The sequence below is a fragment of the Metopolophium dirhodum genome, chromosome 7 (genome assembly GCF_019925205.1).
Source record: "Metopolophium dirhodum isolate CAU chromosome 7, ASM1992520v1, whole genome shotgun sequence".
Classification (NCBI taxonomy): domain Eukaryota; kingdom Metazoa; phylum Arthropoda; class Insecta; order Hemiptera; family Aphididae; genus Metopolophium; species Metopolophium dirhodum.
Genome location: NC_083566.1, coordinates 32,340,879 through 32,366,230, shown reverse-complemented (window position 1 = coordinate 32,366,230; position 25,352 = coordinate 32,340,879). Strand labels below are relative to the sequence as shown.

General features: G+C 30.3%; 1 protein-coding gene across 1 annotated transcript in view; it reads left to right on the top strand.

Annotated features, from left to right (window-relative positions):
* The window catches only part of LOC132949232 (nephrin-like), a 354,694-nt gene that overhangs the window by 287,575 nt on the left and 41,767 nt on the right, over positions 1–25,352 (top strand). The window contains exons 7-8 of the mRNA XM_061020012.1: positions 10,454–10,601; positions 24,919–25,049. Of these exons, the coding sequence (XP_060875995.1) occupies positions 10,454–10,601; positions 24,919–25,049 (279 nt within the window). The remainder of the gene's footprint in view (positions 1–10,453; positions 10,602–24,918; positions 25,050–25,352) is intronic.

Here is a 25,352-nt window from a genome sequence, read left to right as displayed (position 1 = left end):
ACAGCTTACAATCATCGGTGGAATGTAGTTCCCGTTGTGGTTTAAGAGATAATAAGAAAACAATAAGATCTTGTCAAAGTTGTAGACATTAAATTCCGTTCGATATAGATAATCAATATAAATTCGTTTTTGGTTAAAAAACGTTATGACGTAATTAATTGTCAACTATTTTTCTTCTGTGAACGGGTTTTTGGAATGATGCGTTATGCTCAAAATATTTTATAATATTATTATATAATACTTTTATATGCAAAATAAAATATTTTGTCTTCATTTATTATATGGACTGCAATTTTTTTTCAAAAACATTTTAGTCATGTGGTAATTGTTATTACAATTTAATATAGGTTATACACGGTAAACACGGTAGACTGTAATTTACTGATATAAATGATTTCCGATGCGACGATTTATCGTTTAATTCAAATTTATGCCTTACACCACTACCCCATAACTAAATGAGCGAACCCAGACGAAATGCCAAACATCCCGTATACTGTCTGGCTTTTAATTTCATTACGACGAATGCACTATGCTTTCAATAAATTAAAGCAATAGTATGTTCTCTACTTGCACAACCGTAATTATTATTATGATAATTAAAATTCCCTTTTTTATTTTACCGCTTTACACGTATATTAATTATATTATTATAAATAGTTGCATGAATATTAAAATTTAAAATTCATTATTCGTAAAATGTACCTATTGTTTGAATGTATAATATTATGCATTTCTTCTTCACACCAGAAAATTTGTTGACATATTAATATATAACCACAAATTATTATTCATTAAGTAATTTACGGTATAACTTATTCTTGGGAAATCCTGTATTCCTGAGTGTGTACGCACCGTTGTAAAGTTTATCTAATATTTGTGGAAACTTTTTAAAGAATGTTAAAAGTTTCAAATATAATGTCAACATCGGGCACTCAACGAATAAATTGAATCGAATTAGTTTAGATACTATAGATATTATAATACACGGAGTGATTCATGGTTAATAGGTCGACATTATATTATAACAATATTACCACAGAATATAACATTTACATAATACATATGAAAACATTTATTGTCTGAATATTATTAAATGGATTTAAGAATATAAGAAAATACAAAGTCATGCTATTGAATATTTTGATTGAAATGTACAATAATATACTTATAGTGATTGACATATAAATAAAAATTACGTTTTAAAATATATTTAAGTTGGCGTGAGTTGACGTGATGAGTTATGTGACTGTCATATAATACTCTTATTTCACATGTTCATCCCTCTGCTCTGTATACGAGGGATTGCAAAAAACCATATTATTATTAAACTGAAATAAGTCGAGTCACTATGATAATATTTAAAACCAGACCAGTACCGCGGTATCACCTCTTCACATTTTCGTCTTTCTGACAGGACCTCTGTATAGTGTTTCATATACCGACTATGAACCCGACGTCATAATAGTATCATCGTTTTATTGTCATTGTGTATTTTTATTATAAAATTATTATTCCGGTTTGATTAATATTTGTAGCGCTAAGCGATATTAATTGAAATAAATCGCTTTCAGAATTTGTATTTTATACAATATACATATTATAATAGGTGATATTTACATTTGTCACACAATGAATTATTAGAAACATAATATAGATTAATATACAATATCAGTGTTTGCAATATTATTAAACATTATGTCATTATGGCAGTTCGTAGATATGAACAAGGCATTATGACCATGATAAAAAAAATCGTATAATTTTTTTTTTAAATTGCAAAATAAAACTAAACGTTGAAATTATTATTAATTTCCATTAGAAAAAAATAATTATAGATATAATACTATACACGGGTATAATATTGATGTTATGTTGTTTAGTCTTCGAATTCAAGTTTAATAAGACTAGATTACGAATTGAAATGTTAATTACGTTAGATGTCTAATTATTCTATCGTGGTCCATGGAGCAGCTTTGTTTAGTTTATTTTTAAGGTAACATTTTATACAAACAATTTAAATACGCTTTGTAGGTATTTACATTATTTAAATTGAAAAATTCTCGCATATTTATCTTTATTCATGCTCAATTTTTCCTGAAATAAATTATTATGATAATAATACGATCTTTGTTCTTTGAAAATATTTTTTGTACAAACGTTCATGCATATTTTGATTGCATCATGATTCATAAAATTGAAAAAAAAAATTAATGATATCATTAAGGGTATTTTTTTTCTAACTTCAAACTAAAGATTTACTTACCATTATAAATATATATACCTACATATTTTATACAGTATAAAAACAACTATTAATAGTAGTAAATTGATTAACATTAAAATTATTTATTTTATATTTTATATTATAATTTTTGTGATTTTAAATTTTAGCAACAATAAATAAATTCGTACCTATATAATATACGTATTTTAAATTAAACAAAGATCATATTATTCACCAGACATCACCTGGATTCAAAAATTATCTTTGGGCTTAAATGATAAAAAAAAATCTCACATTTTATGAACTAATAATGATACCTATATGATATATTTGGTATTTGTTAATTGAGTTAGGTAATAAGTAAAATAAAATAAAATACTTAACAAATATTTATTTTGACTCTTTATAGTATGATATAACTAAAATACAATATTATATGTTAGCCTGTATGTAATTACATTCACATTATGTGTATAATTTAAATTAAGATAACATTACATAATTTCAAACAAACTAAGTGTAATTATAACAATGAACATATTATTATCAGAAAAATGCAATTTTTTTTTATAATGTTATTCCAATGAATATTACTACCCAATAAAAATATTTAGACACAACGGTGTAATATAATGTATTTTCTAATTTCTAAACATTTCTTTTCAATTTTGGACTGTTCATGACCGTCTAAAATAACAATTATACCTAAACCATTCACAGAGGCCATACTAAATATAGTTGAAAGTGAGATAAGTAATCTTTCGCATTGATTGAATTAGTCGGCTAAAATTATGCAGTCGGTAAGTGTATTATACCTATTATACATGTAAAATGTACACGTGTCACGATAAACCAATAATCTATTTATCCTGCCAAGTAATAAAATTGAAATTAAAGCGATTCGTATTTTTTTTTTTACTCGATTAAATTGAATTAAAGGCCTAGGAATGTATAATTATAAAATCGCGTGACGAATTTGATAAACATCGACTTTTGTTGAAATAAGAAGCGTTCTGACCAACCACGTTGGGAAAATAAGTAATAATTATTATTTCGCTAATAATAATTGTTGATCGGAAATAATATTCATTATTATTTACTATTATCGTTATTATTATTATATTATGTAAGGCACGCTGGACACGGAAGTAAGGGAAATAATGCACAGGCGTTGTAAAATATTTACAAGTAATTAATAACCGTCCAATGTTTTATTTGAAAAAGTGTATTGTGTTAGGTATACTTATTTTACTGTATAATATAACCGCTTCCGGTATGTTCTTCGAGAAAACATAAACACTCTAAATATTTTAATTTGTAATGGTATAAACTGTGAAAGCGGACGAAGGCGAGCAGCGTCCCTGATGGAGTCTTTCGGATATCTAGCAGAATTCATATTTTTGATCAGGATTTTCCAACAAATTCGGGACGCACAAAATATTTGTTTGCTTAAATTATTTACGCAACACACAAAAAAAAAACAGACCGATTCTTTCAAAAAGCTAAGTATTTTTGGGACCACGCATCGGTCTTATGCTGCTGTTGGTACATAATAATATATAGGTATAGTGGTCTCAGTAAAATGTAATAATACAAATATACGTTTGAAATAATAATATTAATATTGGAAATCGGAAATTGTTGAGATACCATCACTGGGTAGACGACTTATACTGAATAATGTTTTCGTATATAAGTATATTACATAATAATTCATATTGTATGCAAGAATAATATTGCCTATTGATAATTACCCGTTTGTACCCAAGTCACACAAGCCATTTATGTTATCCAATACATTTACGATATGGTTTGTTTTCTAATATTATACTTCCCTCCTTGTTTGAAAATTACTTCAGAAATATTGACGGTACAACTGGTATGTATAGATACCTACTTTGACCAGCCAAGGTTTTTATGAAGTCGAAATAAGTTCAAAAACACTCTTTCTTAATAGTTATGAGCAATGTTATACTATTACACTTTTACTGTTTCACTTTTCACTCAGAAAATATGTGGATCTCGAAAATTAAAGCATTTTCGCTACTTAAAATATTTATGACAGACAAAAAAAAAACATTACTGTAAATACAATATAATATTCTTTCGCTTCTCTCAGAATCTAATAATATTAATTTAATATAACACAATTATAATCTGCAACCATGGAAACCATTTATAAACAAAAAAAAAAAGTTTCAGTAGGTATCTACCGCAAATCTCAAGATCCCTGTTAGACCACCTGTTTAAAATATGAATGTAGGAAAATCCATTCTTATTGCACATCTGAGCCTTTTAATTACGTTTTGTAGTTTTTGAGATGTCGCGTTTTATGAGTGAGTGAGTATTGTTAGAGTACGGCCGGGTAGTTTGGGGCAACCTTATCTTGTGAAGGACTTATTAAAATTAGAGGATGTTCAAAACAAATTGTTGTCCTTCAATACCTTGATTCTTAAGATATAGCGTCCTCCTCGAAACTATTCTCTTATCATAAATACTCTCAAAATTCTTTCACTTTTCTATCGGTGCCTCGTCGCCGATTTAGCGAAATTTCTTCCCTTCATATTATGGTTTCTTAGTTGATTCTTTCCTTGATTTCCTTCCGTTTTCCAACACAAAATTATAAAAGTCGTTAAATATTCTCTGTGCCTACCCACACAAGTGCTCATGAACACAATCATCCTATTCATAGATTGCAACCCCAAACAAACCGTCCAGACATGATATATTACGTTTTTATTTTTGTTGTAAGATTATTTTTCTTATTCGTATTTTAATTCATATTTCTAAATCTAACCATTACACTAATTTCTTCTAAATTTGATACCGTACTATACATAATATATATAATATACATATATATTATAATCTTGTCAAAACCTGTAAATAAATATACTATTGAACACGTGCGTGGACGCTGGTGATATTTCTTCTATTTGTATTATGTATTTTTTTATTTCTTATCTGTTCAAAACACGCCAACTGTAATCTATTAAAGTCATTACGGCGTGGTGTGTGCTATACAAAAAAAAAAACCGAAAAAAATGACAGCGTCGAAAAATATATATATTATGTAGGTATGCAAAATATTTTTGAACCTTTTTCACACATTCGTCTTATTCCAGTATAGTTGTGGAAACTGGCCTCGTAGCTGGGTGGCCAACCCAGTGTATATTATATTACTATGTTATTATTTAGAGCAGTACTGCAATAGTCTATGCTGTATAATATATTGTATACTATAAATGATACGAGATGAAATCGTCCAATGATTTACGGCTGTGTGCATGTGCGACCGGACGGGCTGGTGGGTGCGTATGTGTGGACCTCGAGCCCCGTATACATACAGAGTGATTACTTTATCATCGGGCAGTAATTTTATCGGAAAACTCGCGAGGTTACGTAAACGTTTTTTTTTTTCGTTATATACAATTTTAAGTCATTACAACAATATTCTTGAAAAAAATGTTTGTAATATTTTAAAGTTTTTGCTTTTTTCAATGACAACATATTGTAACATTTTTAAGATAATTCGGGTAAATAAAAGTTGAACATCAAATCGGCAAATAATCTGTGAATACATAGGTATTAGCTAGTGTTTAATGTAAATAAATTGGAAAATATAATACGGCGAGTACTTTTTAAACTGTTTTGTTGAAATTACTTTCAATCGTCGTCGACAAAAAAAAAATGTGTAGAGTAAAATATAAATTTAGCAAAAAAAAAGTGACTGCTGTATACTGCTGACAATAGAAGCACATTGTATACCTACAACGTATACATGGGTACGAGTCGGTCGTTCTCGTTTGGATGATAAAAAGAAAAAAAATCGTCCGATTTTATGGGTAACGCTCGCGCAGACGATTTGTCTGTCACGTACGTATACGTAGCTGCGGGTGCCCCTCTCCTCCCCACTTGGGCGTTCACTCCTTGGAAGGACGTGCATGGACGAGGCAACAGCCCAGTGGGGGGGGAGGGGAGAGCGGGACGGATGGGAAATGACGCATGAAGAATTCACGGACTTAACTCGATGTTCGTATATTATACCTACGCGTGTGTGCGCCTATACACACGTACACGTTATTATACCTGTGTTCGGGGATCTGGGTGGGCATGAGTGAGAGGGTGTGTATAATATACTTTCCGGGCGCGTTGCATTCGGGACGTAATGCCCGATGAAACTTTAAACAGAACGTTAGTCATTTTTTTTTTTACCGCGTGTGTGCCGTGAAAAATGTACGCGGGCCGCACGATACTATGCAACCAGGCCCGTCCTACTTAGACGCCGCACCGTAATACGTATTGTACCTACATGTGTGTGTGGGGCCAATACCCCTAAAAAAAATGTGTCAAACGCAAAAAAAAATAAAATAAAAAATCATTCGAGTTCGTCTAAAAAATCTTTTTACATTTTGCTAATATTTTAAGGTTCGTGAATAATGCGTTTACTTTAGTGTGGATAACATAATATGACATGCTGTGGAAGTAATTAAACCATATTATTTTACTATTTCGAAATTCGCTTGGATACAATAATATACAATAAATTCTGACAATATACAGTATTTATATTATAAACTTCTAAAAGTCAGACGAACTGTGAACAATAATTAAACTGTTTAGAAATTGGAAAGTTGTAAAATAATTTTACTGAAATTCCGCCAGAATTATTACTTCAAGGCGCATCTTGTACATAATTTGGACCGATTAATCGTATTGAGTTTTGCATCAACATTATTAAAATTTATCGAAATAACAAGTTTATATACGTATGTAATAATATGCGTATACGTACCGGAGAACTATTGGAGCATGTGCGATCCTGGAATACGATGCTCCCGATCGAGTTACACGGAAAAACCATTGGTGGGGATGCCGGTCGATTCAGTCTAGTGGAGGGACTTGCACGGAGTGAATTTCATCGAGGGTTCATTCACCACGGTGGAGTTGTATTATATAATAATATATAGTATATGCGTGTGTGTGTGTGTAGTCATATAGCTATAGTTCTGTCGAGCTTTCACACATTTCGTGCATTACACTGCATTATATTATTATTATTATTATAATCTAAACTTGAAGAATTTGCTGAAAACGTTTTTGGCAAACCCTTCGCCGCACAAGCTTACCGCACCAACGCGCCCTGCAGAAGCCCGACCGCCGACCACTCTTTAGCAACCGACGCGCCGCCACCTCCACCGATCGTCTTTTCCCGTGGGAATAACTGAATCTTTGACCTTTCCACAATCCCCTATCCGCTCGTCCGACGACGTTGACTCGTGCTCCATCGCGAACCGTTAATGTGCTAAGACACTGCAACACTTTGCGCCACCACCGCATCGAGCAATTTACATATTTTAGCGACGATATAATATTATTTTATTAACGCCACAATACATCTCACGAGGTGACTTGACGCACATCATACCTATATAAATGGTATGACGGCGTGTCTGAAATTCAACCAAGTGGTGGGGCGGGGAGGAGATGATAAAATTGTTTAATACAGCTATCCATGCTCTTGGGTTTATCGTACGTACTGAACTTATTGAATAACTTATAGTAATATTAATTTGTTCATTTTATTTAATGTTAATTTATCAACTGTATATTATGCTAAATACACGGTGACTACTCTCGTAGAAGTGTGCGACAGAAAGTAGGACAAATCGTATACACAATATTATTATATAAATACATATTATTATATTATTTTGTTATTTTTCTAAAACCGTTAGCCGGCGTGGTGTATAGGCAAATTAGGTACATCGGCGTGCGTGGTGCCTTTGGAACGGTATCCTCCTCGGTTCGTTGACAATAACGTATTGATAATATTATTATACTTGCTAAAATTATGCCAACCAACATAATATGCGAATACTGTTCAATACACCGATCGACAGAAAGTTCACGAATTTTGACGGTGTGATTTACCAATTTGGTCGTTATACTATCATTGTTATTATAATCTATTGGTAAGAAACGCTATTTCAACGTTTAATGAATCGTAATAATAAATAATTTACTAGATTAGGTAATGACATTTCTACAATTCGTTGGTTTTGTCTACGATTCAAGATCCCTAAATTAAATATGTTATTCATAATAATATTATATTTATGTGACTATTATTTATTTGTTTTATTTCTAATAAAAAATACAGATTGTGTTAATATTGTGTTGGTGCTATATTATTACCACTAGTTTAGGCGATCGTGTTAGTTACTTGGAAAATTATGCAAATTCCTATAGTTTTTTTCAAAAACTGACATTGATGTACGCAACATATCTACTAAATTTCGGTGTTGGATTAAATTAGATAATTATTTAAAGTTAAAGACAAACTAGGAGAACCATTTTTAAAGAGGTTTAACATGCTGTGAAAACTTTTAAATTGAGTCACAATATAATGCCCATATATATATTATAAGCTGCTTGTTGAATAAATGCGGGTGGTGATGTATTTACGCGTATATATCATATTATATTATGTAAGCACGTAAAACTTGGTCTGGTTATGATGTCGGTGGAAAACCATATACCTTACAATTTGCTTTGGATCTGTTAAATTACAATAGTTGGTTTGGAGACTCCGATTCATACCGATGATATACTGCCGTTCGTTTTTATTCGATGTTGATATCAGTGCGAAACATCCTTTTCACTACTATATTTCTCGGAACTTTAATTGAGTTGCTATGGTAAATAATGTGGGTGTATTTGTGTCTTATGCACATATTGTTCGAAGTAATTATTTTTTTTTTTATCAATATTAAATGTCATAATACATAAATATTTAAGTAAATATAACTAAAATAAAAATTAATAAATAATAGCGTGGAATAAAAATCAATTTATTTTCAACAAACGTTGGTCTTATTATTTATGAAAAAAAAACAATAGGGTAAATTGAATAGTGTCTATTTATTGAAGTGTGTTTAATTCAGCATGGGAGTCGTTCTTTGAAAAGGCGTATCATAACAATTATATACAATCCTCAATATGTATTGATGTTGTTTGTGTACCAGATACCTTTTAAATTATAAGGGCTTTAGAAAAAAAATATCTTTCGAAACATATTTACTTGTCTTATAGAATCCAATAAGTTTATAGTATACTATACTAACATCCGTAATATGAATAATATTCAAATATTATTAAAACGCGTTTTGCATGCACGTTAAACATGAGCATTGACAATTATTGAACATTATAAATATATTACATCGGATAAAGTAAGATTATTGATTATTATTTTAAGAATGTAACGACATTGAATAATAACGAATGGGCGTCGTGAAAATTAATCGGGTGTTTGCTGCAGATTCGGATTGCCACTGCTGTTACTGTTTTTCACTAAGAATTATATTATAATCTTAATTCTGAAAATAAAACTTTCCTCGTGGTTTACACAACCACCGGATTGGTGTGTTTCACTGGAAATGAAACAGATCCAGATAAAGATGCAGGTGAGCTGGAAGACAGAAAAAGCGTCAAAAACGTATTATCTCAGTGGATTTAATTACAATTTAACCAGTCGTGTAACTTTTAATAGCTGGACGTGTGTTAGATCATCTGAAGAGACATAAAAAAAAATCTAAATCCGTTTATTGACAACAATAGTCTAGACACCAACGCGAGACACATTCCGGGCTACAAGGGTTTATATATTATATAAGATATTGTAGATACATTTGTAGACATGAGATAAGCTTGGACATAAGTCTTTATCCGACGACGAAAAGCATAGTGTAACCCGGTGCTTGAATCCTTTTGTCGATACATAAAATACACACACACATATAATATATTTTTATTATAAGTTGTAGCTCATAGGTCAGGTTAAATTATTATACATAATGTCTATATATTATAATATTGTATATTAAATCGAACTATTATAAAAAACCGTGCAGGCTGAAAAACAAAAAATATTAGCATTTTAATATTGAAATTACTATATAAATTACGATAGGTAAATTAATATTATTGGAAATTGTAATATTTACACAGGTTTTAGAATCATCTCGAATTTATCATTTTTTTTTTTTTTGATGCAATAATTGTCACAAACTAAATACGTGTGTGTATATATTATATTATAAAATAAAATATTATATAATAATGTATAGTATAATATTATATCCACCAAGTCTCATTATGACGTGGTCTTACCAAAGTATCTTACATTGTGTGTAATGCGATCTGTCATTATTTGTGTTTCAGGAAGACGATGTCAAAGAGAATGTTACATCCAGTGAGATGACGTTCGTGCCCACGACAGACGACAACGGAAAGTCGATAACCTGTAGAGCGGAAAATCCTCAAGTACCTAAAATGGCTCTTGAAGACAATTTTATACTGAAAGTCGTCTGTGAGTCACCTCATATTGTTTTATAATTTTATTTACAAGCCCGTTGTACCTCATAATATTATATTATACTACATTTATAGTGTAAAATATATTATATAAACGCCATAAACCATTAATATTACAATATAGATTATAGAATTTACTTAGAATATTAACACAATATTATGTTATACACATATTTGTGAATTGCGATGACAAGGTTACGGTCTCAGCACGTCTATTCGGGATTCACATTAGTACACAATTTAATGGTGATACATGTCATGGTGTTATGGTAAATTAATTATTATTATCACACCACATCAGTTTAGATAATCATTGTGGCGTTCTGCGATATTCCAAACTGTCAGATATGAGTCAAAATTAATTACGAAGTTCAATCAATTAGTTATTCGTTATTATTTCGTGGCGATGATTGGGAACGTCTTTATAGAATTTGTGACCCAAAAAATATTAACATCATCTTGTCATTCTAGCTGCTACGAAAAAAAATTCTATGAAATTATACATGGTATTTCAAAAGATAAGGTACTTACTGTAAAAATATTTTGTTTCTAAAATAACTATGAATTTAAAGGGAATGAATATTTCACAAATCTAAAATATGTTATTTACCTTTATTTAGGTTATAACATTTTTAATTTTGCACAGTTTTTCTATTCTTGTTCTTAAGGTGGATTCTAAATTTAGAAACGTGCGGCATTTTACATTTTTACAGAAAATAGTATGCATTTAAAAATGACTTCAGTAATTATATGAAGCCATAATCGCAGATGTTTTCATGATACATTATTTTTTTGCTGATTTAATTAAAACTGAAAATTATACATTATAAATACTTAATTTAATTCATAATAATATTATATAATATGCCGTACCTACACAATGATCTAACACAGTGATAAATAAAATATGATTTATTTTAATGAAATGAATACTAACAGTTTATACCAAGTCAAATATTCCTAAAATCGTAAATTTTTTTGGATAAAATAGACATTTTTTCATTAGATTGACGAATATTATAACAATACAATTAACAACAGTCAATGATTATTAGTATAAAATTATAAGATTGCAACAATTAGGAGGTATTTAGGTCATGCTTTGAACAATAATAGCGCCATTGAACATAGTTCTTTGAAGCGATCATACTAGAATGTTAAGGAAAATTACGATTAGGAAGACATTTCGTGTCAAAATCCTGACTTCGATTTAAAATATGTGGATATTAAAAGGAAATTGGAATATAAAAATAATTGCGAAGAGTAGGCAGTCAAAACCAGTCGACAGATTAACAAATTATAAAAAAGACTAACAAAAATTAGAAAAGAGTATTATAAATCTATTTTTATTTAGGTACTCATAAATATATTTCGTTGAATTGATATCAAATGTTTTCTATTTTAAAGTTATTTATTACAGAAAAAAAAATTTATTACATAGACCCAGTGCTTTCGTATATCAAAGTTATAATCAATAATATAGGGAATTAAAGTGATTTTTTTTAAAAATAGGATGATGGGTGACACCCTTAGTATACCCCTCTAAATACCCCATTGCAATAACCTATTATATATTATATTGATGTTTAAACGACGTCGCTGTCGGAGTGGATATAGAAAAGAGTTTATTATACGAATAATTACCCGTTAATACGTATTTGCACAAAGAAATTAAAACGTGACCAGAATTCGAAGAAGGGTCTAAATTTATTTAAAACATCGACCATGGAAGAGAAAGAGAAATATTTATAGGTGTCTATATATTCATAGAGAGAGAGAGAGAGAGAGAGTGATATAAAGAGTTTAAACAATGATAAATCGGTGGACGAATAGTAATTTTTCATTTTTTCTCCTGCAATGTATGTGTATACAGTACACCGGTGTATTTAAATTTTTTTTTGTAATATTAAGGTATTTATAAATTTAACAGAAAAAAAGGTGGATAAGTGGATGTCACTCTGCTTTACAGTAGGTTACAAGTGGGTCACTGTAATGGACGGTGTTAAATTTGAATTCAATGATATAATATCATTGTATAAGAAAAACGATTCTGAGCAAAAACGGTCAGTCAGCCTATGATATTACCAAGTATATTTGATGATATTATTGTGAATAAAGTAATTTATATATATCTAACCTATTTACGTGGAGCCTTGTTTTAAATTTTCAATCCTTAGCCATAAAAGTTAAACATTTTATACATTTTTAACTACAAAAAATTTAATAAATTATAAATTTGATAAATGTTGTCAAAATTTGAACTTTAAATGCTTATAAAAAAAAATTGTGCCTATATATTTTTAATATTTTTCAACTACTATTAGAACGATATAACAAGAGCCTTATATTCAATTTTCACGCTTTTTACCCAACAAATAAAATTTTATTGATATTTATAGAAAAAAAAACTAAAAAAATTGAAAACTGACAATGTCCGTAAACACCTTAAAATAAGTCAAAATAATTTCAACATTTTATGTTGTATAGAAAATGCTAATATAAACATTCAGTCAAAATTCCATGTCCCTACGGTCATTTGTTTTAGAGTTACACCAAAAACCAAAATCGATTTTCTCGAAAACAGATTTTGCGTAAAAATTCCCGTTTTTCCTTAATTTTTCTTTTGTTTTTCACGTCGCTTGTGAAAACTACTTCCTATCAGAAAAGTTACTATTGAAGAAAATCCAAGCACTTTTACTGTCCTAAAAGGTGATGACAGACACAAAAATAAAAAAATAAAAAAAAAAAAATAATAAAAAAAAAACACACATCATTGTAGAATCAATACATTCATCGCTTCGCTCAGAATCTAACACACATCATTGTAAAATTAATACATCCATCGCTTCCCTCAGAATCTAAAAATATTTTTTAAAAAATGTACAGTTTTAATAATATTATAGTTAATTAATTAATAAATAAAATTAACACTCCACCTGCAAACTCCGTGTAAAAAAAAAAACGCTATAAGCATCCATCTATATAAAAAAAAATTGCTCTAAAGTTTGTTATATAATTTTGTAGCTAAATCTTTGAACTATATATAAAATTTATGTTGAAATAGTCTGCAAAATAATATTTAATTTAGCTTGGCGACTATAAAACACTTGATATAAGTAATACACTACCTATTTAAATGATAGTAGACAGTAGACTATATTATTATGTAATCATTAAGCTATAGTATTTTTAGATTTTTAACTTAAGTCGCCAAGGTAAGTTAGGCTAAGAAGATTATTTTAACATAAAGTTCAAAGACTCATGTATACACAACTTAATAATTATAACACAACTTTTAGAGCCATTTTTTTGTATTGGTACTTAGCTTTTTTTTTACACATAGTTTGGCGGAGTGTTTTTGTTGGGATATCACTAATTTTAGATTCTGATGCAAGCAGATGGATGTATCGCATGTTTGAATTTTAACGAAGTGCATTCTCTAATAATTGATTTTTGGGACGTAACTTGCATAGGACGTTATTCAAAAAGATATGATTTAACGCAAATAGCCTATGATTTGTTTTTTTACCTTTTTGATCCAGACGCAACTTACCTATTAAATAAACCCTGGGACGCAAGTAATATAAACCGATTTTTGGACATGGTCCAACGTTTCAAGGGCTCTAGTGTGACGGTTATTTTCTTTGTCTGAACGAAATGTGGGATCGACTGAATATGATCTTGACTACTCATCAGACATAAATTTGTGATGGTAGATAATATATTATTGAACTGAAAAAAGTATACCTACTGGTACAGTAAATAATAAATCATATATTCATCCACATAAAATTCTATGATCTATAATCATTTAACATCCATGATAATGATTATACAAACATGGTTCAAGTAAAAAATAAATTTAAAAATACGTACGATTTAAAATTCACGGAATAATATTCTTAGTGTGACCACCACGCATATTATTATATAACTGCAGCAAACGTGTTTTTTTTTTTACATTTATATAAATAGGTATATACGGTTTTGCGGGGGCAAATAACTTTGAAAAGTTTTTCGATTTGTTTTACTTTCGCAAACGAGTATAAACTTTTTGGTAGGTACATAATATAGCAACGTGCTGTTATTTTATATTTAGATTTAAACGTTCGGTTTGTTTTAAATATTTTATCGAGGCGAATATATAATATACATTTTTTTAATACCTACATTGACTAATTCAGGTTAACTCGTGGTGAACATAATTAATACAACATTTCGTTTAATCATGATATGCAAGTACCATGTGCACATGTCGTGTTTGTTTAACAAAATTAATTACTCTGTATCTATATATTGCAACATATAGAAGGTAAATAATATTATTTAAATGCTTTATAAGTACGTCATTTATATTAAATTGAATTGATTATAAAAAAACGTGATACATACTTTAAAGGATGCTCTCCCATCGCGTAACAAGAATAAATTAACAATTTTTACTACGGACTTGTAATTTAAAATTTCAACAACCCAAAAAAATATATATTTGTATATAATAATATTATGTATAGTACATCCATTAAATATATGTATAATATACATACATGACGTATTAGTTTATATTTAATTTAAAAAATAACGTTTTTATAATGAAATCCCACCTACAGCTATAATAGTGTCCATAATTTTTTTCGGGGGCTTTCAGAATTATGTTTAGTAACATTATATTATATAGGTCGTATAATATTAATTGATTAATTAAATACAAATGTATTCACAAAAATAAATAAATTTAAATATGAAATATTATTGAGGTACCAACTGCTACCTATATTTTTATAATAATATACTATTTGTAACGTTTTCTTAACAGTAAAATATAGCTCTAAAATGTCCGTGTAGATTTTAATATGTTTACTACAAAAAAGATATATCAATATTCAAACATTATATGCCATTTATTTATAAAGCTTTTTAATTGTATTTTTATATTCTCTGCGATTTCAACAAGCCCGAGGAAAAGTGGGTACCTAAAAATACACGAAATCGAATAATGCGCCTATGTCATTATAGCTATCTGTATGCCAAATTTCAGCCCGATCCATCCAGAGTTTGGTCTGTGTGTTAATAGATCAGTCAGTCACCTTATCGTTTTATATAATATAATATAGAGATAATCCTAAAAAATTTGAAATTTGAAAAATTTATGGTTTATTATAAATAAGTATATTTTACAAACGTAAAATAATTTATAAATAACAGAGTAAGTATCTAGCTCTGCTGTATAGAACAGATTTCGAGTGTGCTTTTTCATTGCTATTTACGGTCCGTAATACTTATACTATATTACTTTGTTGATTTTTTTCCAACACTATTTGTTTAAAAAATATATTTTATCTAAAAACAAATATTTTTTTTCCCAATTTGTGTAAAAATTACATAAAAAAGATATTTTATATTACAATTTTAATAGTGAATGTATATAATTTTATTATAAGTACAAAAACAACAAGGGAAGTTGCTCCGCTGTATTGTATTATAAGGGTCGAGTGTACCTAATCGTTTATCTCTGGATTGAATGACGTGTTAAATTTCAATTTATGAAATCATTGCATGCGAAAAATAATTCTGAACGGAGCTGCTGACTCAGCCTCTCTTTCTAAGTATATTATTGATATTACTTTTACGGTTGGGTGAAATATTTTTTCCAAACAAATTTCGTATAATATATTATCTAATAATATGATATTATTTCGTTATCAACGTAAAATACAATACTGACGTACAGCTAAATGAGCAAAGTATAAAATATAATATATTCAAGGTATAAATATAGTTTGAAATCAGTTTAATATTTTGACTATGGAAAGGCACTGAGTGTACATAATGGCCGGCGTTGCTAGTTCTCGGATGGGTGACCACCTTTGATTTTTAGCAACGAATTCTTGCCACACATACAATAACGTGTTTTCAACCGTTCCTCCCTCTACTAACAACCTACAAACAAACAAAATAGCTAACTGCTTAAGGTGCCAGCCTCAAGCTCAATTAAAATATATATATATATATACATAGAGTTATAAATAGTATAAAGTGTCAAGTCCCTATAATGAGTAATATTCAATTTGGAATTATTATAACATCAAAATTAGAAACAATATATTTCATTCAAATGATCAATTTCGCAAAACTTTGATACGCTTAAAAAAATGAATTTAACTTAACTCTATTTGTTTTATACTTTTTTTAAGAACATTTATAAGGAATCTTGTACTTTATATTTTACAATCCATTGTTATTAAAAATTAAAAATGTTATGAATTCTTAATAACAAAATTATTTGAAAACTGTCGAAGTTTTAATAAATGTTGTCAATATTTTTTTACCTCAAACGATTTAAATAAAATAATGTGGATTGAGGCACAAGTTTTTTTTTTTTTAATTTCAGTAAGATAAAATAGCTGTATTACATTTCAAAGCTTTTTGACGGATCATCAACATTTTTATCAAATTGTCCTAATTTAAATAACTTAAAACAAGCCATATTTTGAAAAGTGTACCGTATCTAGAAAATATCAATATAATGAATATATTATCATAATCGATTGTGTAAACAATTAGTGTTGGGATAATAATACAGTTTTTCTGAAATTGTTGTTAGTTTTTACCCAATTATTATATGAAAAGTACTGTGAATTTCATACGCCCAACCAACTAGAAGTCACTCTCGAAGTTAATGATCGAAGCATTTTATCTACATAAAATGTTTTTTTATTCAGGCACAAAAAACACACATTACTAAAAAACTGATAATGAATCTAAAGCTGTCCATTAAGGTTATTCTTACCGATATTAATAAAATTAAAATATCTCAAGTTGAAAATATTTCTAATGGTTGTAATTCAACCTCACTAATAATTATACGAATTAGGAAAATACATTCGTGGAAATAAAAACCATTAAATTAAACTCGTATTCTTCTGGATCGCGATATAATTATACGAATTTTTATAATAAATGCGTATCTCAGAGATATTTAGTATGCTATAATTAAAAGCTTAGCATATTTTTATTACTAAATTTCCAGAAGTATGTTTACCGTCTTACAACAACTACTCTTATCGTTTATCTCGTTAGCCCGTTACTAATGGCCTCGGTAACGCTGTCCTTGTACATTATTATACCTCTATATTATAGTGTTCGCAAACATTTCCGAAAAGTAACGTATACAACTCGAGCCGGAGAATTTTCCTCGGAAAGTTTTCTACCGTTTAACGGGATCGGCGTGACGGTGTCCAACTTTTTTGTATATTCTCGATAAGTTTGTCGTCGTAAACATTTTAATTTTCACTCGAATCTACCGATTTCCTCGGGAAAACTGTTGCGGCTTTACCCGGACTTATAGACTTTAATCAAAAAATAAAACGTTCCGACGTCTCAATAAAAATAAAATGGATATCGTTCACCCATCGGACTGCGGTTTCACAATAGGTAGTAGGTACCTAGGTAGTGTTTTTATTACGAAATGTTATACTATCGCTGTATAATATTGTCAATCGTGCGTTCGTGCACTGGCTGATAGTTAGGCCTTAAGCCGTCCCACTAAGCGGGTTTTCCGCTGTTTTACTCGTTTATTCATATGGTATGCAGAGTCACTCCGTGCACATATTATCGTTGCAGTGGTTATCGTTAATTTTCGACTTTCCATTACCCGCCTACCGGTTCGTCATCGCAGCACTGCTTCGGCGCGATAAAAAAATATAAATAAAATGCAACGGACTTACTCAACAAACGGACTTGAGACTGGGTCACCTCGTCGTTAGCACACACGCGATCGTTCGTCCGGTGTTCTGCAGCATACTCTGCATAGGTATTATTATTATTATTATTATTATTATACGTATGTCATAGACGTAATAACGTGAAAATATCTATGCATGAAAATATAATTCATATTTTACAGACATCATAATATTATGATAATAATATCGTACGCGTCGATACTTAACCGAATGCAAACGATGGACTTTTATTACAAGGTATACGACGCGTGTACATAATATTATAATATTATTGTAATATATGCGCGCGGTGCGTTATGATAATGTGACCAGACAATTATATACAATGCACCGCTGACCTATTTCATACTATACCTATTATTTTAATAACCGATGGCACGGATACGATGTTTTCGGAGTGGGTGTTGGACTTTATAATATGCTATGCATATAACTAGTGAATAACTGAAAAAAACTATTAATAATTATTTATAATTGAAATCAATTTATAATTTTGTTACCTACTCGAGGACCGTTCTTGTCCGGTTAAAGTTAACCGACACTGGCCGAATTCTGCCGGTAATAAACCTGTTAGCGTTAACCGACACTCTACCGGACATTGTAAAAACGGCCATAAGTGTGTAATAAGAAGTACTTATTTTAGATTCTGTGCGGAGCGAGGAAGCTAGTGGTTTTACAATGGTGTTTATTTTTAAATTTTTTTTTTTTATATATCCTGTATACAAAATTTCTACCCTATGGAGTGCTTCGATTTCAACATATAGTACCTTATATTTTAGCAAATTGGATCAAGATGGTACTTTAGACAGGTCATTTTTCGATTTTCTCAACAGTTATTGAATGCCACGGGAAAAACCACCGAAAAATTACGAAAAACCGCTAAAAATGGGATTTTAATTTCTAACGCTTTGTTCATCACCATAGAAACCAATAAAAAATAACAATATTAATTCAACTTGCATGATGTAATTAATAATAACAATATAAAATATCCAGACTGACAAACCGTCTCCGCTCAGAATCGTTTTTCTTATACAATGATATTATATCATTGAATTCAAGTTTAATGCAATCCATTATAAAATGACCCACTTGTAACCTACTCGAGTATATTATAACCATCATCGCGTAATGGTTTGAAAAAATCAATAACCATAATATTATATGATAATAATATGTCGCATACACTGTCGCACGCAATAATGTTCGCTCGATCCTCCGTGACAAATCATTAATTATTACAATAATAACAATAATAATAATATTCACTCACTGGTTTTGTCCGTCGGTCATCAAGTACCTATATGATGTGTACATATTTAATATTATATTATTATAATGTACATCACGCGTAGTTCTTCCGCCAGTGTAAATGTATATCATGTATAATATTGTACCTTTATGTAATATAATATTATGTGTACTCACACCTATCATGTCGAACGGGTTATAAGTGCGTCGCGTACGCCCGAGCGCAAAGCATTATGATGTCGATGAAGTTTTTTTTCTCCACTGCTCTCGATTTATTTTCTCCTTTTTACTCGAAGCAAAATTTATATTTATACACCTATACCTATAATATGTATATAATAATAATGTGTTCGACGTTTTCACTCAAAACTGTCACATCTGCCGACGGTAGTAATATATTATTATTACTATTATTATTATTATTACCTACCGTAACGCGCTTCGCGAAAAACGCGTACACAATTTATATAATGTATAATATTGTACACAGTATACACTGCACCCGGGAGATTGATGGAATAACGCGATCAGTGCCTATATTATAATGTGGAACAGTATAATAAAGTTGTTGTAGTGTTGTAGTATCGACGACCTTTATATATTCCATATATATATATATTCATGCTCTATCCGAGTTGAACCGGCGCTAAACTTTGGAGGTTAATACACCGCAGCAGAAAATAGCAATATACCTATATGCATTTTAAGTAAGTATGAGGTTTTACATATTTTATGCGACCCATATAATCGAACGATTATCGTATAAGCGTATATCACGTTATAAAGTTTTAGAAATAAACAATCCGTTTCAAGATATCCTTGAACGTGGCTTGCAATCGTTCTCGGTCGATCGTCAGCTAAATTCGTATTACTGTTCCATTTTGAAATTCAAATTCTAGACACCTACGCCATTTGTGGTTCACAAATCACTTCCTGCATCATAGTTATTCTTTAAACATAACTCGAATTATTAGCATCCAAAGACATTGAATAATATTATGATTAGATGGAAACGACTTCGTTTGTGGTAGTAGGCTCTCGGACTCGGGACTCTATAGTACCTACCTAACCTTTGTGAAAATCTTTGCGAGAATTACAGTAGTCTTCGATCACATACTTAATATAGTAGCCGATACGGTTAAACTACGATAGTTTAATTACAACAACTTTATGTCGTATATAATTACGTAGGTACACATTTACCAGCTATGGTTACAGTTATGTGCGTTTACGTATAACACATATACCTAGTATGCATTTATCGTGAACCAATACATCCACACTTTAACGTCATAATAATATATACTAGCTATTTTAATATCAAATCTATTTGATTGATAAATACATTTCTACCTCGCGAAGTTAGTACTAATTAGACTAATCACGATGCATTGGTGGTACGTTTTACAGTGTTACGATGATATTATATTATTATTACAGGCATAGGTCCCCTTTGTATATCTCCTATTATATAGGTATGTATCCAAATAATGTTGCGCTTTGATGGTCGGTCGTGTATAACATAGCCACTGCATTGTCAAATGCTGCATAAACGCGTCAGTCGAATATTGTTCGCTGGGTGCTATAATGTTTGCCATAATATGATATTCGGATATAATATTATTACAGTCTAAAATAATATAATATTCGATACAATATACGATATTGAGTTTTCCGAAAATAGGGCACACACACGTGGTCGTCGTCTATTCGGGCGGTGGTGATAAACAGCTCGGGAAGACACGATAGAGAGATATCACGCGAAGGGAAAAAATAAGAAACTTTAAGCGCACACTGACAAATAACGCGATAAAAACGTTCATCAATCCTTTTCCCGAAGATTCGTCGCACACGCGTAAAATATAACACACGCTGTTTGCACGCACTCGTTTGCATACTTGCCGATATAGACTGTTGTGCTTATGTGCAGGACTTATGTAGATACGCCGTCGATACGTTTTTAATGACGAGATTTTCGTCTCACGCTTTACCACCACTCGAGTCTTCAATGTACAAGAGTTATGGTATAATTTTAATAATAAAATATTGCGATCGATATAGTTATTCGATTGGATAGATTCGATTCGACCTCATCAATATAATGGCAGTATTTAGTGCTCCAAATCAATCGTCGAACGACATATTTTGTAAGCAGGCCTCCCAGTGGGTCCATGTTTTGTTTGTTTCACACCCAAAGCGTAAGTTATAGTACTATAGTGATAATATGCGTTTTACCACTGCAGGGCAATGGCCTAAATACCTGCAGTAACGTTGGCTAATTCCGATGGAGCTGAGCGCCTGTGTGGATGGCCGATGGCAAGGTAGGCAATCCGCCACACACCATCGGCTTGACTCGATCGTTGATCGCACTTGTGAGTAGTTGTGACTTGTTAGTGACGGTGGCTGGGGGGGGGGGGGGGGGGGAAATAAAAGAAAAAGGACTTGAAAAACATTTGCATTTCCTATATACAATGATTAAACTCAACCCAGCTCGTGGGTTACACATCCCCAACCATTCATCTTCAACAATGTACTTTAGATAGTTGAAAAATAATATATCAATGCTAGTAACATTTACCAACAATAACAAAACAATATATTATTTTACTTGTTATTTATTAACATAAAAACTAATGGTTATAATGATGGTTAAAAAAATAAACAAACTCGCTTTTTGGGACAGCATCATCGAAATATTTTATATATTTACGATTTATTTTCAATTTTTATAATTTGTAGTTATTAATATTGTGGTAAAAGATGATTCGATAAATAAATTAAATAAACATATAAGTATATTCTAACATTTCTAACTAATTAGGTGATTATTGATACGCTGCAATAATGATAAATATATAGGTATCTACAAGACTTTTGATCAAGGACTATGATATTATGCTTATAATATAAGTCCGTACTTTTGACCCCGTTATCGTGTTATGAAAAAGGTACCGTCGATAAGAACCGTATGCAATCGTGTTCTACCTATATTTTTAAATTGTTTTTTTTCTTTTCGAACGGTACAAGTATTTTTTGTCTGTTCGCACATTCACCGCTCCTCCCCCATGATGATATTTTAAATTCATTCTTCCGAACGAACAATATATTACTATACTGTGTGTAATAAAATAACGTATGTATACATAACAAATAACAATACATCCATTTTTATTTGTACGTGTATAAATAACACATACGAAACTTTGGTGTCGAAAGTATATATTATTATAGTATACCAAGTTTATACGACTCCATTTATTTGAAAACTATACTTAATGAGCGGGAGGACGGTATAATATATAAAAATTATACCCTTCGTTTACATTTTCATAATAAATAATATACTATACACGCATTTTTTCTATTCGTAATAAATTATTTTTTAATACAATTTAAAAGTTTACGCACTACGAAAAGTGCAAAACATTTTTCTTCAGTTATGGACTTCGAAGTATATATAACTACACAGCCGGTCCTATTAAAATATTAGGTTTAACTTTTAGGTTCTATAGAAATTTAATATATACATTTATATTACATCCTAGTGTCCTACTCCTTGCGCATATACATACATGAATTAATATCGTTGGACTATGTTTGTTTATTACGGCAAGTATAATGTTAATATATTTCTTAAGTAATCAAATCATATTATAGCATGTATTATGCCATTATATTATCACATTAGCTTTCGACCGCTGCTGTCCCATATTATATGCTATTTCTTCTTGTTTACGGCACATCACTGAGTGGAAATATTCACAGAATAAGTATTTATAATAAAGTTAATTTAATGCTGAATATACCAACAACCCGGTATATGTCACATTTGAATGCAAGAGATAGTCAAAGGATTAGATTATAGTGATTATACTATAATACTGTATAATATTATAATTGCATCTAGGCTTTTATGGGATACACTCAACGCATAACATTTAAGAAAGCACGATAATGACATACACTCGTGATAATCAGTTATTATAATATTATTATGTAATAAATATTTTTGTCGTTCCCGTTTCTGACTATAAATGATACAAAATCCAATATTCTTATATAATACTATAGTATATTATACTACATGTGCCATCCTTGTTGGAAATTCATTTATTATTTCTTGGTTTTTATTGGTGATGTTTATCATTTTTCCATCGTAAAATTGTTGGTAGGACAAAATATATAGGTAGTATAATATCTGAGAATAAAGGAGACAGTAAAAAATAAAAATAAAACATATTTACTTATTATTTGATGAGACGGAGAGTGGCGGATTTCTGTGATCAATGCCCTTCACCCGCGGGACTAGGTTACTTCCTTTTTATATGCAAATACTTATGTTAAACAATAATATTATTGTCTTCGGTAAGTGGAAAAAATTGTTTTGTTTGTACCTTGGTACTACAATATTGACTACCCCTTGAAATAATGTAAAAATGAAAAACCACGATGTATACTTATGGAATCAATAATGATCAGTTCTGTGGCGTGCTCAGGGGGGGGAGGTTAGGAGATATATCTCCCCCTCCCCCCATTGTATTTTTATCCGACCTACAGAAAACCACTTACTAGTTATTATAGCTGTTTAGTCATTAATTTTTATCAATTTTTAATTTTATTCGTTGAGTCAACACGCTTGAAATTTAATACGATGCTCCTAATATGTTCTTACTATGGCAGTTGAAAAATATTAAAAATACAGTCACAGTTTTTTTTATAAGCATTTAGTTCAAGTTTTGACAAATTACGTAAAGATCACGAAAATGTGCAAATTATTTTGAGTTAGAAATTCATAAAAACTTTTATTTTTAAATCTAAGATTTGAAAATGTAATACAAGATTCCTTATAAGTTTGTCTACCTTTATCAAAAAAAAAAATGTTTACTTTTTAATTTCTGGATTAGTTGTAAGATGCGTGTGTGTTTTATATACATAATAGAATCGTATTAATTCGAATATAATTAGATAGGGTTAATATACTGTCTACACTCACTTAAACTATTAAGTTTTACTATTTATAAAGTAATATCAATTATACATAGCATTAGATATACATCAAAATTTTCAAAAAAAAAAAAATACATCTACTCAATAATCCACTCAAAAAGTTTGAATAGTCTGCAGAGTACACTTCTAAAAACGTCATTAAAGCGTTTGAAAACGCGGTCTTTAAAAATGGCTAAGAATTTCAAATATAAAAATTTGAATAATATAGCATTTTTATATAAGTTATATAATGTCTGGTTGACCGTGCTCATACAATATAATATCTTATTATCATCTATACTTACGCGTGTGACTTGATGTGTGTTTCAGTCGCTCCGATCGTTTCGCTCCGTCTCGGAAACTCAATCGACCCGAACGGCATCAAAGAGGGAGACGACGTGTACTTTGATTGTCACGTGAAAGCCAACCCACCGTCGACGAAGCTCACTTGGTATCACAACGTAAGTGTATATACCTTGTTTATACGTAAATTTACAATTGTGTGTGTATGTGTGTGTGTGTGGTGCTCATATATACGCATATCGTATCTACATAATAATATGCGTTATAAACATATAGCTTCCTACACACGCGTTTTATGTTGAATTGAGTATCGCACGAACGTAAGTACTGTTAACCATACGTATCGGAGAGTCTACAGTGACAGGACGAGGAGAACAAAATAAAAAAAATGGGGGGGGGAGATAGTTAGAGTCGCGTTCGAAATAAATCTCCGATTCGGCGGTGTGGGAGCGAAAATAAGA